General features: G+C 45.8%; 1 protein-coding gene across 2 annotated transcripts in view; it reads right to left on the reverse strand.

Annotated features, from left to right (window-relative positions):
- The window catches only part of PRPF39 (pre-mRNA processing factor 39), a 508,214-nt gene that overhangs the window by 146,596 nt on the left and 347,795 nt on the right, over positions 1-13,823 (reverse strand). For both annotated transcript variants that reach the window (XM_086937261.1, XM_086937262.1), the window contains one exon: positions 3,437-3,705. In XM_086937261.1, the coding sequence (XP_086793387.1) occupies positions 3,437-3,705 (269 nt within the window). The remainder of the gene's footprint in view (positions 1-3,436; positions 3,706-13,823) is intronic.

Genomic DNA, 13,823 nt, shown 5'->3' on the forward strand with positions numbered 1-13,823 from the left:
GGAGCCCTTCTTCACTGGAGATCTCCCTCTCGAAGCTCTGTGAGCCAGGCCATAAATCCGAATCCTCTCCCTGTCTTTGAGAGTCCTTCCTGACAGGTGCTCACAATGAGGACAGGTCTCTGGATCATGGTCTTCAGGCAGGCAAACAATACAGAGCTGTCTGTCTTGGCCTTCTTGCTGTTACAAGAAGGACATTTATCAAAGAGAGAAGGCATTTTTTCAGAGGAAAAAGCCCTCCAAACTGCTCAAAACAAGCAGTATCTTACTTGACTAGATCTAAGACGTCGAAGTAAGAGCAAAAGTTGTCAAAAGAAGCAATTTTTCTGTAAAAAACAGAAAAAGTAGTGGAGCTGTGTAACCAGGGTCCTTCACTGAAGGAGCCGGAAAGAACAACTGACCTAACTGCCACTCCTGAGGCATGATGGGATACAGGGGGTCATGAGTGCCTTAAAGGCACAGTGTCAGTTTTTTGCTATTTAGCTACAGGTTAGCTTTTCAGTCTTGTTAGACTGTGTGTTTGCAATGCAGCCTGGGAGCTTCCTATGCTTCCAGTGAGTTCTGAGAATTTCTACTGCTTTCTGAGCATTAAAACAATTCTTAAACAAACTTTGGTGTTTTCTCCTGTTTCTAATGCTTATTTTTCATGTATGGTGGAAATTCTTCACAGCATATTTCAGCTCTAATGTGATTTGGCTGCTATTGCTTGTTTTTGTGTATTTATATGTGGGGCACATATAATATAGTGTTTCCGGGGTCCCGCACATGGGCGGGAATATTCTAATGCTTATGACTATTGATGAGGATCCCCTGGAAGAGAACGGTTTGTTCCAATAATTCTCTTCCTCACTGGAATGTGACATTCTTCTTCGGTATTAGCCTCTGTCTTTAGAGTCACCTTAGTGGTAATGTGTCCCGTTTATGGATGTATGACCAAAATTTTTTGTTTTGGGTCCAGTTTTTCGAGCGGATCACCGAAACTATGCTTTTTAGGTGACTTTGGAGTATCAGTCTGTTCTGGCGTCAAAGGTTTCGGTGCCGACTGTTTCGGATTTGATATATTCGGATCCGAGGTGGTTTTCCGTGCCGTGGTGATGGTCGGAGCTGGATTTGGTCTTCGACCCCAAAGGCTGTGGCTCGGTGCCAGACTTGGAATGGGGCTTTTCAGAGCCGGAAGACTTTTTGGTAGGCTTTGGTGAAGAGCCAGAAGGCGGGGCGTCGGAAGTGTGGTCTCTGTGCTGACTGGGGCCCGATGGCTTGGGAGTCCGGGCGAATTAGGGACTGTATTTACAGTACGTTGTCCATGCGGGATGTCTTCATCCTGGTCGGCGCCATCATCGGAAAGGGAGATCTGTTCCTGTTCCTCCTCAGCTCCGATAGTGTCGCCGGCTTCTTCATCAGATTCAGGTCCAAAGAGGTCCGGAATGGAGCCTGTGTGTTGGCTCTGCATGTCGCGTCGTTGAGCTAGATGGTCGCGAAGAGTCATTTGGAGCGGAAAACTCGGCACATGTCGCAGTCCAGTTCACTGTGTTCTGGTGACAAACACAGATTGCATACTTCGTGTGAGTCGGTGTGCGGGTAGTTTGCGCGGCACCGAGGACAAAATTTAAAGGGAGTTTGTTCCATCGACTGCAAGTCGAACCGGGTGCTAGGCCCAACGGCCTACCACAAGCTCTCTGATCGAAATAGGGTTTTATCAATCAACAAGATATGCCAAGATTGCAGAACGCGATGAGAAACAATACCGTAGAGGGTGAGTATTCTATGCACCGAGAGAAATCGAAGGATCGGCGTTGAACCGGAGCGCACAGAGTAACATTCGAACCCGATGGCGGAAAAAAAACTATCTGAAGATGGAGTCGATGACCATACGCACAATCACACAAAGGAGGAGTCACCTACCTTGTGACTAGGAAGACTTCTTCAAAGAAAAACAAAGTGCAAACATCCAGGCTCAACACTAGAAGGAGATCTATGTACGAGTATGATCTACAGCTCACATGCCTCAAACTTAAATCTTTGGATGGAAACCAGGCATGGGGGCTTTGCGGAAATGCATCCAACAAAAACACAAGGGCAAAGTCACTAAATAATCATGAGAGATCTTGAAAGCGATACAGGGTCGATCAGGTAGGGAAATTTCAACATAATAGGACTGGGAGGAACTCCTTTGCTATCAAATGTCTAGATTAGATACCCAATACGAGGCAAGAGAAGTTCATGAAGTCTACAATTATAGACTGATGTTAAACTAATACTAATGAAGTGGAACCCTTGCCCAACTGCTACAAATTGTGCCACATTACCTTGCATACTCTTCCCTTTCTTGCTGTATCATTTACTGTGCCGCATAATTCTTGTGGACAAGCATATAAGGAAAATCCCATGTTTCAAAAGGAAGCATTAAAGCAGGGTTCTTTACTCGTCCGCCGTTACTAGAGCTACTCTGGCAGTGTGGGACAGAGTAACTGTGAAACAGGCTTACACTGTTTCCAATCGCTGTTCTTTCCTGCAGCAAATAATTCGGACTTTGCATCATTTATGAACGAGAATCATATTGCTGAATGCACAAAGACTGCAAATTACTTTAATATGCATATGGCACGTAGGGTATAAAACCAATTGAGTAGCTCAACAAAGATATCACCAATATCAAATCCTGCACTGGGTAGTAGATCCACCAATTAAAATCCTGACATTTGAGATATGGCTGTTTACATAGGAGGTGGTTTGAGAAAACAATTTACTTGATTTATAAAACAGCGCAACTGCCAAAATAAAGTAGAAAAGACTCCGGAGGAAAGCAGATGGGAAATTAGGAAGACCCCCACGGAATGCAAGAATGGGAGGATTCTTTTAACAGAGCAAGTACTTCAGCAATAAGGTCCAAAGGGAATGAGGGTATGACAATGTGGGTACTATAACTACATGGTAGGTCACAATGTTCGGAAAAATGTTGAAGGAAAACGTAGACAAAAAGGTATGCTGAAACATTAAATTGAGAGCCTAAAGCTTTAGACCTGCATGGGTGAAGTGCTTGACAAAATATTTCAAACCTCCAACCTGAGATACCCTGCTTACACCAAGTGTGCCTAATGAACAGACATTCATACTTCGTTTTGAGAGGAAGGACAATGCAATGATTTTATTCTAATTAATGAATATGAACAATAACTCAAATTTTACTGGAAAGAAGCATGTTAAAATTAAAAACTCATATTCACAAAGCAGAAAATCTTACATGTGCTGACTAGCACCAATACAGAGTCTTGGCATTCTCCCATATTCTCCCCCCCCCCCCCATTGGGAAGCAGTTAGTTTACATAGGTATTGGGGAGTTCTACAATATTTTAACAGCAAGGTATTAGAGAACCATTTGTATCCCTGGAACAATACAGCACTGAGGTGCTAATTTTAGCCTAGAACAATTACCACATACTTTGTCTCTCTCAATGGCTTCGTCCAGCACTTTCCTTGCTTTTGGAAGATCATGGTGAATTTTGAGGAGATGGCGAGCAAGCTTGATGGCATAAAATGAGGACTCGCCATTAGATTTGGCATTTGCCATTGCTTCCTGAAGCAAGCGTTCTGCTTCCTCTAAATTTCCATGTCGCCGCTCCAGGCTTACTCTTCGTAAACGGACCATCGCTAGGCTTTCAACAGACTCTTCAAAGGATTTTAAAATTCTTCCTGCCTCATCAATGTTTCCTGAAAAAAAAGGAGATTTGCACAAGTGGCTATCTCTGACAAGGTATCCTTACTGCTCTGCATTCACAGTTCAGTCACTATTTAAAATAATTCAATTCACATTCTATGTAACATGACTAAATCAAACAGTAAAAGCCTAACCCAACAAGACCCAAGAGTATTTTGGAGGCAGGAGACAACTTTAAAAGAATAGTAGGTGACACTTTATCCATGTGTCTCTGCTCCGTCATGGTCTCAAAGTTGAAAGTTCAACTTTTGTTAAACAGTGATTTCCCGACAACTTTCCAGCGATGGAGGTGTGCAGCTGTTTAACTACCATCGTTACATGCTCTGCTTTCTCTATTTCTTTTTAGAACAGGTTTGTAAACTACACATTCTCCAGATAGAAACAGTTTACACTTGAAAATCCGCCAAGCACTAATGGCACACATGGCTAGACACATGTAATGCCTACTAGCAGTCCTTCTAATACGAAACGTTTTTGAACCTGAAGGCACCCTGTTTCTTCAGGTACTTAGGACCTACATCGGAAGTGCCTTGGCCACCAGAATCACTAACTTGAACAAACACATGTATTTGGTTCGAATTACCCTCTCTGCAATAATAAACGCATTTAGGAGAGATAAAATCGATGATGTTCTCATTATCTGGCCTTGCATGCAAGAGAGAGCCAATGACTCCCTTAAATGGATTAACACTAAGGAACCTTTTTTATGTTCACAGACACCAGTAACCAGGAAATAGCCTTCTTGTATGTAAAGATCTTTCTAGATAGACGTTTTCTTTGCAAATGATATGTAGCATAAACCTATGGACTGAAACATCCAGTTAAGATTCAACACTTTCTACCCTCAACCACTATGTGAAAAGTTACCTTTTAGCAAATTTCTACACTAACGTAGGAATTGTAGCCGAATCACAGACTACAACACAAAAGCAGACCTATTCAGTCTGGAAAAAAAGCTAAGAAAAAAAACTATCCACCATCAAGAATAAAACACAAATGACTAAGGGAACCCATAACAACAGGGATTCACTACTTACGACCTACCCCAAGGCGCAAACAGAAAGGCAGGTACACTGAACTTAGAGAAACCAATGATTTCACTCATAGAAGAAACAGAAACATCAACAGCAACTAAGTAACCACAAGACCCAAAGTCTATGAACTGAACTCCCAGACTACATTATGAGGCATTACTCCACTAGTGGGTCACTACCTTGGAGGCCATGCATTGTATATCCCCTAACCAGGAGTACAAAGAAATATGTTTTAGGAACTGTCTGATTAATGTCAATAAATAAATGTACTAATTGCAATTACTCCTATGTGATCCAGACGATCATCTTTTCATGTCACCCAGGGCATGAGTCGGGGGTACATGCGGGTGGGCGGTGTTCACACACTTTTTTCACAGGGTGGACGTCGTCTGTCCTGCCAAGAAGTTGGGCCCCACTGAAAAAGATGCTGAATTTGTCCTGGTGTAATATCCAAACGCTGGGACACTTTCAGCAGCGCCTGCACGTTGTCTGCTTTAGATTACAACAACGTGCAGGCAAGGAGGGGGCTTTCTAAGTTCAGACTCCTGCTTGGCCCATAACAAAGGCCGAATTTGAGGGGTCATCAGGCCTCCTTTTGTTCGAGTTTCCTGGCTGGCAACAGTCAGGAGCCTCACACCTAGAAGCAAATGCAGTGGAGGGGAAACAAAGGCTCAGACCTTATTAGCACTACACACATACTTGAGAGGGAGCTTTTCACTTTGTTCAGGCTCTGTTTAGGAAGTATGCATGCACTGTAAGAACGTCAGACATGTTGATCTTTCCCAGTATTTGCACAAAATAAATAGAATTTACATAGCGCTTACTACATGTTGGGCGTTGTAATAATTCAATCTCAAACATTTTTCTTTTAAAGCACTATGGGTAGAGGAAGCTTTACGCTGACAAAAGGCAACATTGGTTCAACTGAAGCTTACAAAAGTAAGCATTTTCTACCTAAATTTAGGAGGGTTTGCAAGTATGCACAAAATGTGCTCAAATGTACTCATGACAAACCTGCTAAAGATGTGTGGGCTTAAGATCGGATGTCACTTCTTGTGATGCCACTTCCTGTGATGTCACGCGTCGCGATGTGTCACACCGTAAAGTCACGCGCCTAGACGTCACTTGCATACTGATTAAATAGGTTAGTTCCCCCACTTCTTTTTTTAGGACTTGTGCCCTGATGCCACCTAAGATATATTGGGGTGACTTACAGGACAGTAAGGACATGCATATGTCAACACAGACATAACCTTGCAGGAAAGGGCCCCTTTTTGACATGTCACCCCAACATTTTTCATGGTATCTGATGCAATTTTAACAGAAGTGCACTGGGTTTTTGCTATTCATGGACCAGTGTCCAATATCTTTCCCTAAGACTGTACAATTGTTTGTACAATTGTTCCCACAATTGGAAATACATTTAGCACCCCTGGTTAGTCCCTAGTAAATTTCACCTAGGGCAAGTAGGCTAGAGAGGGTCCCTAAGGGCTGTAGCATGCACTGTGCCACCCTAAAAGACCCCTCAGCACCAACATGTCAACTGCCATTGCATGCTGCGTGCCATGGTGCAGAGAAAAGTGAAGATATGACATGTCACACCTCCAGTGTGCCATGCCTGCAGACACTGCAAGCAGTATAGGTAAGTCACCCCTACACCAGGCCTTACAGCCCTAAGGCAAGGTGCATACTACAAGTGTGGACATACCTGCATGGGCAGATATGCCTCTGTGGTGTTTATGTCAATTCTAAGATATTACAATTGGAAAAGGAAGCCATTTTGAGTACATGTGCTGGACACTGGTATTTACGACTTCCCTAGCTACATGATGGCTTCATTGAAACTAGAGATGTTTGGTATCAAACATCTCATATTAATAATCCCACACGGATTCCAGTGATGGATTTATTAATGAATGCACTCAGAGAGCACCTTAGAGGGGACCCCAGGAAAACTACAGACTACTAGTGTTCTGGCTGACTGGTGTAGACCAGCCTGCCACCATACACCGGTTGCTGACCCATTGCAGGCGTGAGCCTGTTCTCTCGGAGGGCAGAAACAATGCCTGCTCTGGCCGGAGGGGATGTCACCTCTTCCAAGCTGGATGGCTAAGTGATCAGCAGGAGGCTTCAAAGGCCTCTGCCGCCTTTGATATGCAACTCAAGGCTTCCCTAGATAGCGGAGATTCCACCCTTTGCCCAGAGTCCATTTGGCACCATGACAGGCGGGAAAATTAGTTAGTCAGGAGGCATGTCCCAATCTCAAGCTAGTTCCACCCTAAGGTAGGTTATTTGATGAAGACACTACTTTTAGAATTTCACCATCTTAGTTTTGGTAGAGTTAGACTCTCTGGTTCAGGGTTATGCCCACTTCCCACACGAAGTGGTCATATAGAAGATGTAGACTCTCTAAAAGTGAAGTAGCCCATCAGCTTCTACCAGTCACTCCCTGTATTGCCCCTAAATTTAGTATTCAGGTGGCACCCCTGACATCAGGAACTAGATTCAATGTATCGAGAAGTAGAGGACAACGAAGAGCCGCGAGAATAGCGAGAACTGAAGACTCTCTGTGGACTTTTGGCACCAAACCATGCCTGCCTGCACCAAGTCGCAACCATCTTAATCAGCGACTTGTTCTGCAGCCGACCAACCTCCAAGAACCCCGGTAGACATCCAGCCCGTTGCAAATTACCAGCAATCTCCCTTGGAGCAACTGAGCTACTCCCCTGCAGTCTGCAAGCACCGAAGAGCAAAGTCCAATTCACAGAGTTCCCGATCACCGGCCAGCCCGACATAGCAGCCCCACAGGAAGAGGCCACTGAAGGTCAGATCTGTCAAACCACTAAGTGAGAGGACACCAGGACCATTTGGAGCCACACAGGACCAATATCTGGGGACCCCGACCCACTGCAGCAAGCAAAGACCGTGAAAGTCCAATCCAGATTCCAACTACACCGAGACCGAAGCTGTAGAGCAAGGGTCTCCAAACCGGTCCTGGAGGGCCGGATCCATTCCAGATTTTTTGGATATCCCCATTGAGATACATGTAGTAATTTTAAAAATCTGGCATGGATCCGGCCCTCCAGGACCGGTTTGGAGACCCCTGCCGTAGAAGGACCCACTTTCAGAGTGGCCCAGCTGTCCTGATTTTGCACCCTCAACTGGTGAAGTTCTGCAACCGCCAGGCCCTAGGTGGCACAGAGCCCAGCCAAATGTTTCACTTTACACATAGGACCTCAGCCTGGGTAGGGGCGAACAGACTGTACTTTCTCGTTCCCAGGACCTTTGTGACCAGAGCCCTCAGTTGGGAGCTCCCAGACTTGTACCCAAGTCCCCCTCTGCAACCTGTTTATAGGGCCCCCCCCCTTCTTCTTACAGACATAGCATGCACTGCTACCAACCAGACCAGCACCTCTGCAGCCGAACGCCCCAGGGCAGGTATTGAGTAACTGCTGGTGGTGGTACTTCTTGACACCCTATAACCCTAAGTCCAGAAGGAGAACCCCTGTAGGACAGTGCCCCTTTTTGCATGGTTGCCACCCACTTTTTGGCTGATGTTGATGCTCTTTGACTATGTGTACCTGGGTTCCTGCCAACCAGGTACCCATGGCCTAGGTTCTTTACCTAAAACTGTACTGTAGAAAACCCAATTGGAAATACTCTGGCCACATGCAAGTCCCTTGTAAAAGGTACCATGGGTACCAAGGGCACTGTGACCAGGCAAGGGCACTGTGACCAGGGAAGGCCTCTAAGGACTGCAGCACATTGTGCCACCCTTGGAGGACCTGTACCTCAACACGCACACACACTGCCATTGCAGGCTATGTGTTTTAGTACAGAGCTAAGTGAAGAGTCGACATGGCACACATCCCTGTGTGACATGCCTACAATCCACTGCCATGGCATAGGTAATCCATCCCTCTAGCTGGGTGCACTATACCACTGGTGAGGGTACAGGTGCATGAATACTGTACACCTACAATGTCTAAGTCCATTCTTAGATAGTCTAGATAAGTGCAGTAAAGCCACAAAGAGTATATGCTCTGGGAGTTTGTCATTACGAACGCCACAGCACCATAATGGCTTTACTGAAATCTGGGAAGTGTGATATCAAACTTCTCAGCACATTAAACCCACACTGATGACACCATGGGATTTAATGCCAAATGCACTCAGAGGGCATCTTAGAGATACCCCATGAAAAACAACCAAACACGAGGGTCCAGGCTGCTTGCCAACTGCCACCCAAATACATGTTTCTGGACGCTTGGGTCGAGAGCCTCCAGCTCTTGGGGTCCTGAAACAAAGTACATCCTGGGAAGAGGTGCCAAGTCTCCTCCCCCAGGATGGGCAGGGTCCACGGAGAGCAAGCTTCCAAAGCTTGCCACCTTTGTGAGCTGACCCAGCCATTTGCTGCTCCCAGCAAATGGCTCCCACCGGTTCCAACCCCCACTTTGGGCAGGAGAATCGGTGGGTAAACCAAGATAAGAAGAGAGTTGAGTGCCCACCTTTGCTAACCCCATCTCTCAGGTGGGGGAGGCGAAGAAAAGCACAACTCAGTCCCCGCCATCTTGAAGATGGGGGAGACATCCAACCAGAGTTAGGCTTATGCCCCCTCCCAAAGAAGGTTGGTATAATAGGGTGTGTACCATTGGTCCCAAAATGTACTGTAACACCCCTAAATTTAGTATTTAGAGGCAACCCTGAACTTTGCCTCAGACAAGAAGAAACAAGAAGGAAAGAGCCGTGCTGAAAGGAGGAGGACACCAACTGACTTGGTCCCAGCCCTACCGGCCTGTCCCGACCTCGACCTGCTCCCGTGGAACTCTGGTGAACCTGCAGCCAGCAGCCCCCCAGAACCCAGAGGACCTGACCTGCCTTCCCTAAAAATACTGTCTCCCATGAGCACTGGATTTGCTCACCAACTGACTAGCTCAGGTCAAATCCGCGAGTCTACACCACTCTGCACCTGACTACCATGGCCCGAGTGGCCCAACACCACAAGGAGGTCTCGCCAGGGATCCCGACATGGGATCTGGTGATCCCTGACCTACCTCAAGTATCCTGACGATACCTGCAGTCACTATCTGGAGGATACCACCCGACTGCAACCGGAGCCGGTAAGGAAAACCAGAGGCCAAAAAAGAAACCCCTGCACCAGACGCCCTACGGCCTTGAGGGCCAACCTTTGGTGTCCTGGTTCCTCGACTTCCCAACCTACCTCTCAAAACAGTGGTCATCTCCAGAAGATCTTCATGCCCGAGCCTCCATTGCTTGTTCTGACCACAGCTTTGCCATTGAAACCAACAGAGCTCCAGACATCGACCCTGCACCCAGCCGCACTGTGCCGCTGTGGGTACACCTTGTGTGTTATCTTGGATCCCCTTTGCCCTGAGCTAAACCTTTCGGAGCTTTGCTCCCACATCCAATGGGCGTGCCTGTGAGCAGCAACCAACCGGAGCCCCCCTATCCCCAATTGGATAACATTGGGTGTTAGCACTCTGCAGCCAGCTGCCCTAGCGCTGCTGAGGGTGTTCTTTGGGTCCATCTGTGACCCTGGGGGAACCCTTGTTCGAACCCCAGAAACTTAACCATAAAGACCATTTGCTTACCTGCAAACCGATACCCACATTTTCCTCCATAGGATTGCATTGCTATTTTTCCTCTGAAAAAGTTTTACGTGTTGAGTTGTGTTTGTACGGAAACCTAAGCAACTGCGTTTTAATATCAAAATACTTTACTTATATTTGTCTAGGAAATGTCAGTGTGATATCAAGGCATATCACACGGAGTAGAAAAATAAATCTAAAAAGTAATCACAAAGTAACTACAAGTATCAACTGATTTTAAATGTTTTACAAACCTGTAAGTCAATTTCATCCAGCTTGCATATTTTGATCAACCTGTTCTGAAAAGTACAATTTTACTTACCTCAACCATGTCCTGCTTAGTTCTATAAATGAAATACAACTAAAGAAATATTGTTGACACAATCAATTGGTCTGAGTTTAGTCTTAGAGTGTGTGACAACTAGAGTGTACGGTATTATCAACTTTAACCTCTGTAAGCCTTTAGCGATCTACTGGACTCTGTGCACACTATACCTTACTTTGGTCCAGTATATACAGACCCAGCTTCCTACAGTCTAAACCTAACAAAGCGCATTTACAGACTCTGTTTGCTAAGCATGATAGAGCTATGGCAATGGAAGAAAGCCATAAGGATGCAGGGGATGGAGGGGTCATTGAGGATGAGGAGTCCTCCAACCCCCCCCTCCTTCCGCCCGGCAGCTCCTCCACTGAGAGTACTTATGGTAGTACCCCAGATGAAGTTGAGGAGCAGGACTGTGAACTTCTGAAACTAGCTAGGAGAATTGCTCTGGAGGCTAAAATCGTAGCCATAGAAAAAGAGCAGAGATGTGCCTAGCCACCATCTCTGGTAGCAGCACCATTTTAAATAGGGAGAAAGAAGGTTCTGACCCAAAAATCACTAAAGGGACTGTCCCTAAATATGTAGAAGGCGATGACATCACCAAATGGGTTACAGACTTTGAGAGGGCTTGGAAGATGAGGAAATTCAGCCAGAAGTATTAGGGCTCTCTACTCTCAGAGCTGTTTCCTGGAAAGTGTAGGGAAGACTCCCGAGACTGAATGAAACATATGCAGAGTCTTAGGACCTCAAAGATACCCCGATTGAGGGCTTTTGACTCACCACTGAGGAGTACAGGATCAGGTTCAGAGAGACTCGCAAAACCTTCGAGTCAGACCTTGGTAGATTTTGTTGACTTCTAAGTAAAAAACCAAGGTGCAAGACCATGATGGTCTTTCCTAGCTTATTATGAAATAGCATCTATTAAGTAACTGTGCTTTTGAAAAATTGTATCAGTCCTTAAGGGCCTAGCTCCAATCGTACCAAAACAATTGGGAAAGAAGGCTGACCATTAGGTCAAGACTAGGGTGTCAAAGTAGTCCGATGGAGGGGGTGACCTAAAGGAAGGGGTTGCTAATCCCCCGCCAAGGAAAAGAGAGTGGGCAACCCAAAGATAAAAACAAAGTCTTCTAAAGGGTCAGAGACAATACACAGATCAAAAGTGGGTACCAATGAAAGAACTGGGATTCCAAGAAGTCTTGGTGCTTTAATTGCAAAGCCAATGGGCACCAAACTAAAAACCCCATCTGTCCCAAAAGGTAACCCCCCTACTGCACCTGCAGTTCCTACTGCAGTGGTGAATTTCCAGATGGGATCCCTGGTGTGCCATGACCATGTCAGAGAGCACACTGAAGCCACTTCAGTTTCAGAGAGGAGGGTGAATGTAGTTGCCCTGGCTGTATGGCACACTAATCTGGAGAAGAAAAGACAACAGTCTCATATTAATGGGATTAGAGTGGAAGCACTGCGAGATACAGGTTCAAGTGTCACCATGGTGACCGAAAGACTGGCATCTCCAAAACAGTATCTGAATGGATAAATGTATCCATTCACCAATGCTAATAATGTGATCAAGGCTCATTCCATGGCTATGGTGTCCTTGGAAGTGGGGAAGGGTTACTGGCAATAAGGTGATCATGTCCTCTGCAATTCTTGTTGAATGTCTGCTAGGGAATGATCGAGTCCTCAGCATGGGATGAGGTAGAGCTAAGATCGAATGCAGCCATGCTGGGAATCCCTGAATGGGTATGTATAAAAAACTGAGCACAGAGTAAATCTAATGGTGAAAAAGGGTGTTGGAGTCTGTAAGTGTCTCGCAACCCCAAAGGTAAGAAGTCTGGGAAGCCAGCTTCTGATCGGTCATACGCTTCTGTCCCCTCTCCTAAGGGATAAGACCTATCAACTCCAGAGGGAACTGAACCCCAGGAACTTGGCCATTACCAGGCAGAGCTTCTAGGGAAGAGCTGTGCCAAGGAGAGAAGACCTGTCCTACTCTTGAAAGACTGGGACAGCAAGCTGCTGCACAGGAAAAGGGATACGTCAGTGGCTCCCACAGGACCTATTGAAAGGAGAGATTCCTGTATACTAAGGCCAGAGAGCCCAAACCTGGAGCCACTATGAGTGGTAGTGCCCCAGCAGTATAGAGTTTTTACTCTCATTGGCTCATGACATCCCCCTAGCTGGGCATCTTGGCCAGAGCGAGACTTGAAGGCTAGTCAGCCACTTCTATTGGCCAAACATGTACCGGAAGGGGATGTATTTTGAAACTCCTGTGTTACCTGCCAAGCAGTGGCAAAGCAGGTAACTACCCAAAGCACCCCCAGTGGTTGAGGTTACCATTGAAAGGGTCGGTGTTGACAGTGTTGGCCCTCTGGACCCTCCAACAGTATCAGGAAACAGATTCATACTGGTGGTAGAGGATCCTGCCACTAGTGCTCTGAAGTTATACCTCTTAGGACTGTCACTGCTCCTGCAGTTGCCAGAGCCCTCAACTATTTTTTCAAGAGTGACTTTCCCTAAGGAGGCGGTGTCAGACAGAGGTAGTAACTTCATGTCTGGCTACCTTCAGGCAATGTAGAATGCATCTGGTGTGACTTAAAAGCTCACTACTCCATATCATCCACAAACCAATGGTTTGGTTAAGAGATTCAACAAAACCATGATGGGCATCATCGGGGGACACAAACTCAAAAGGTAAGAATTTAGAGTTTGTCATAAGAACCACTTTGATGTGATGTATTTGCAAAAATGGTTCTTGTATGGTTAATGCCTGGAGTTCACTAACTCTTCTGATAGATGTGATGGCCACAAGAAAAGCCATGTTCCATGTGAGGAATTGCAACTCACATTTATGTAAAGGTTCAAATGGGGGACCCATGAGCCTAGTAAGGACAACGTTTAGATTCCATACTGGAGAGTGGCATTCTGGGAGGAATTATCCTTTTAATGCCTTCCGTGAATGCTTTGATGGGATGTACCCTAAACAAGGACTAGTGTTGTCTGTTTTGTAAGTAAGCTGCTACGGCAGCAAGATGTAATCATATGGATGGGTATGCCAGATTACATCTTGTAGAGGCAGGAGAGAACAGATAATGGTTTGAGTTGAAGCATCTAGTGGATTGATTGTGTTGTTATTGCAGTAAATAACA

This window comes from Lissotriton vulgaris, chromosome 9 (genome assembly GCF_964263255.1).
Source record: "Lissotriton vulgaris chromosome 9, aLisVul1.2, whole genome shotgun sequence".
Taxonomy (NCBI): domain Eukaryota; kingdom Metazoa; phylum Chordata; class Amphibia; order Caudata; family Salamandridae; genus Lissotriton; species Lissotriton vulgaris.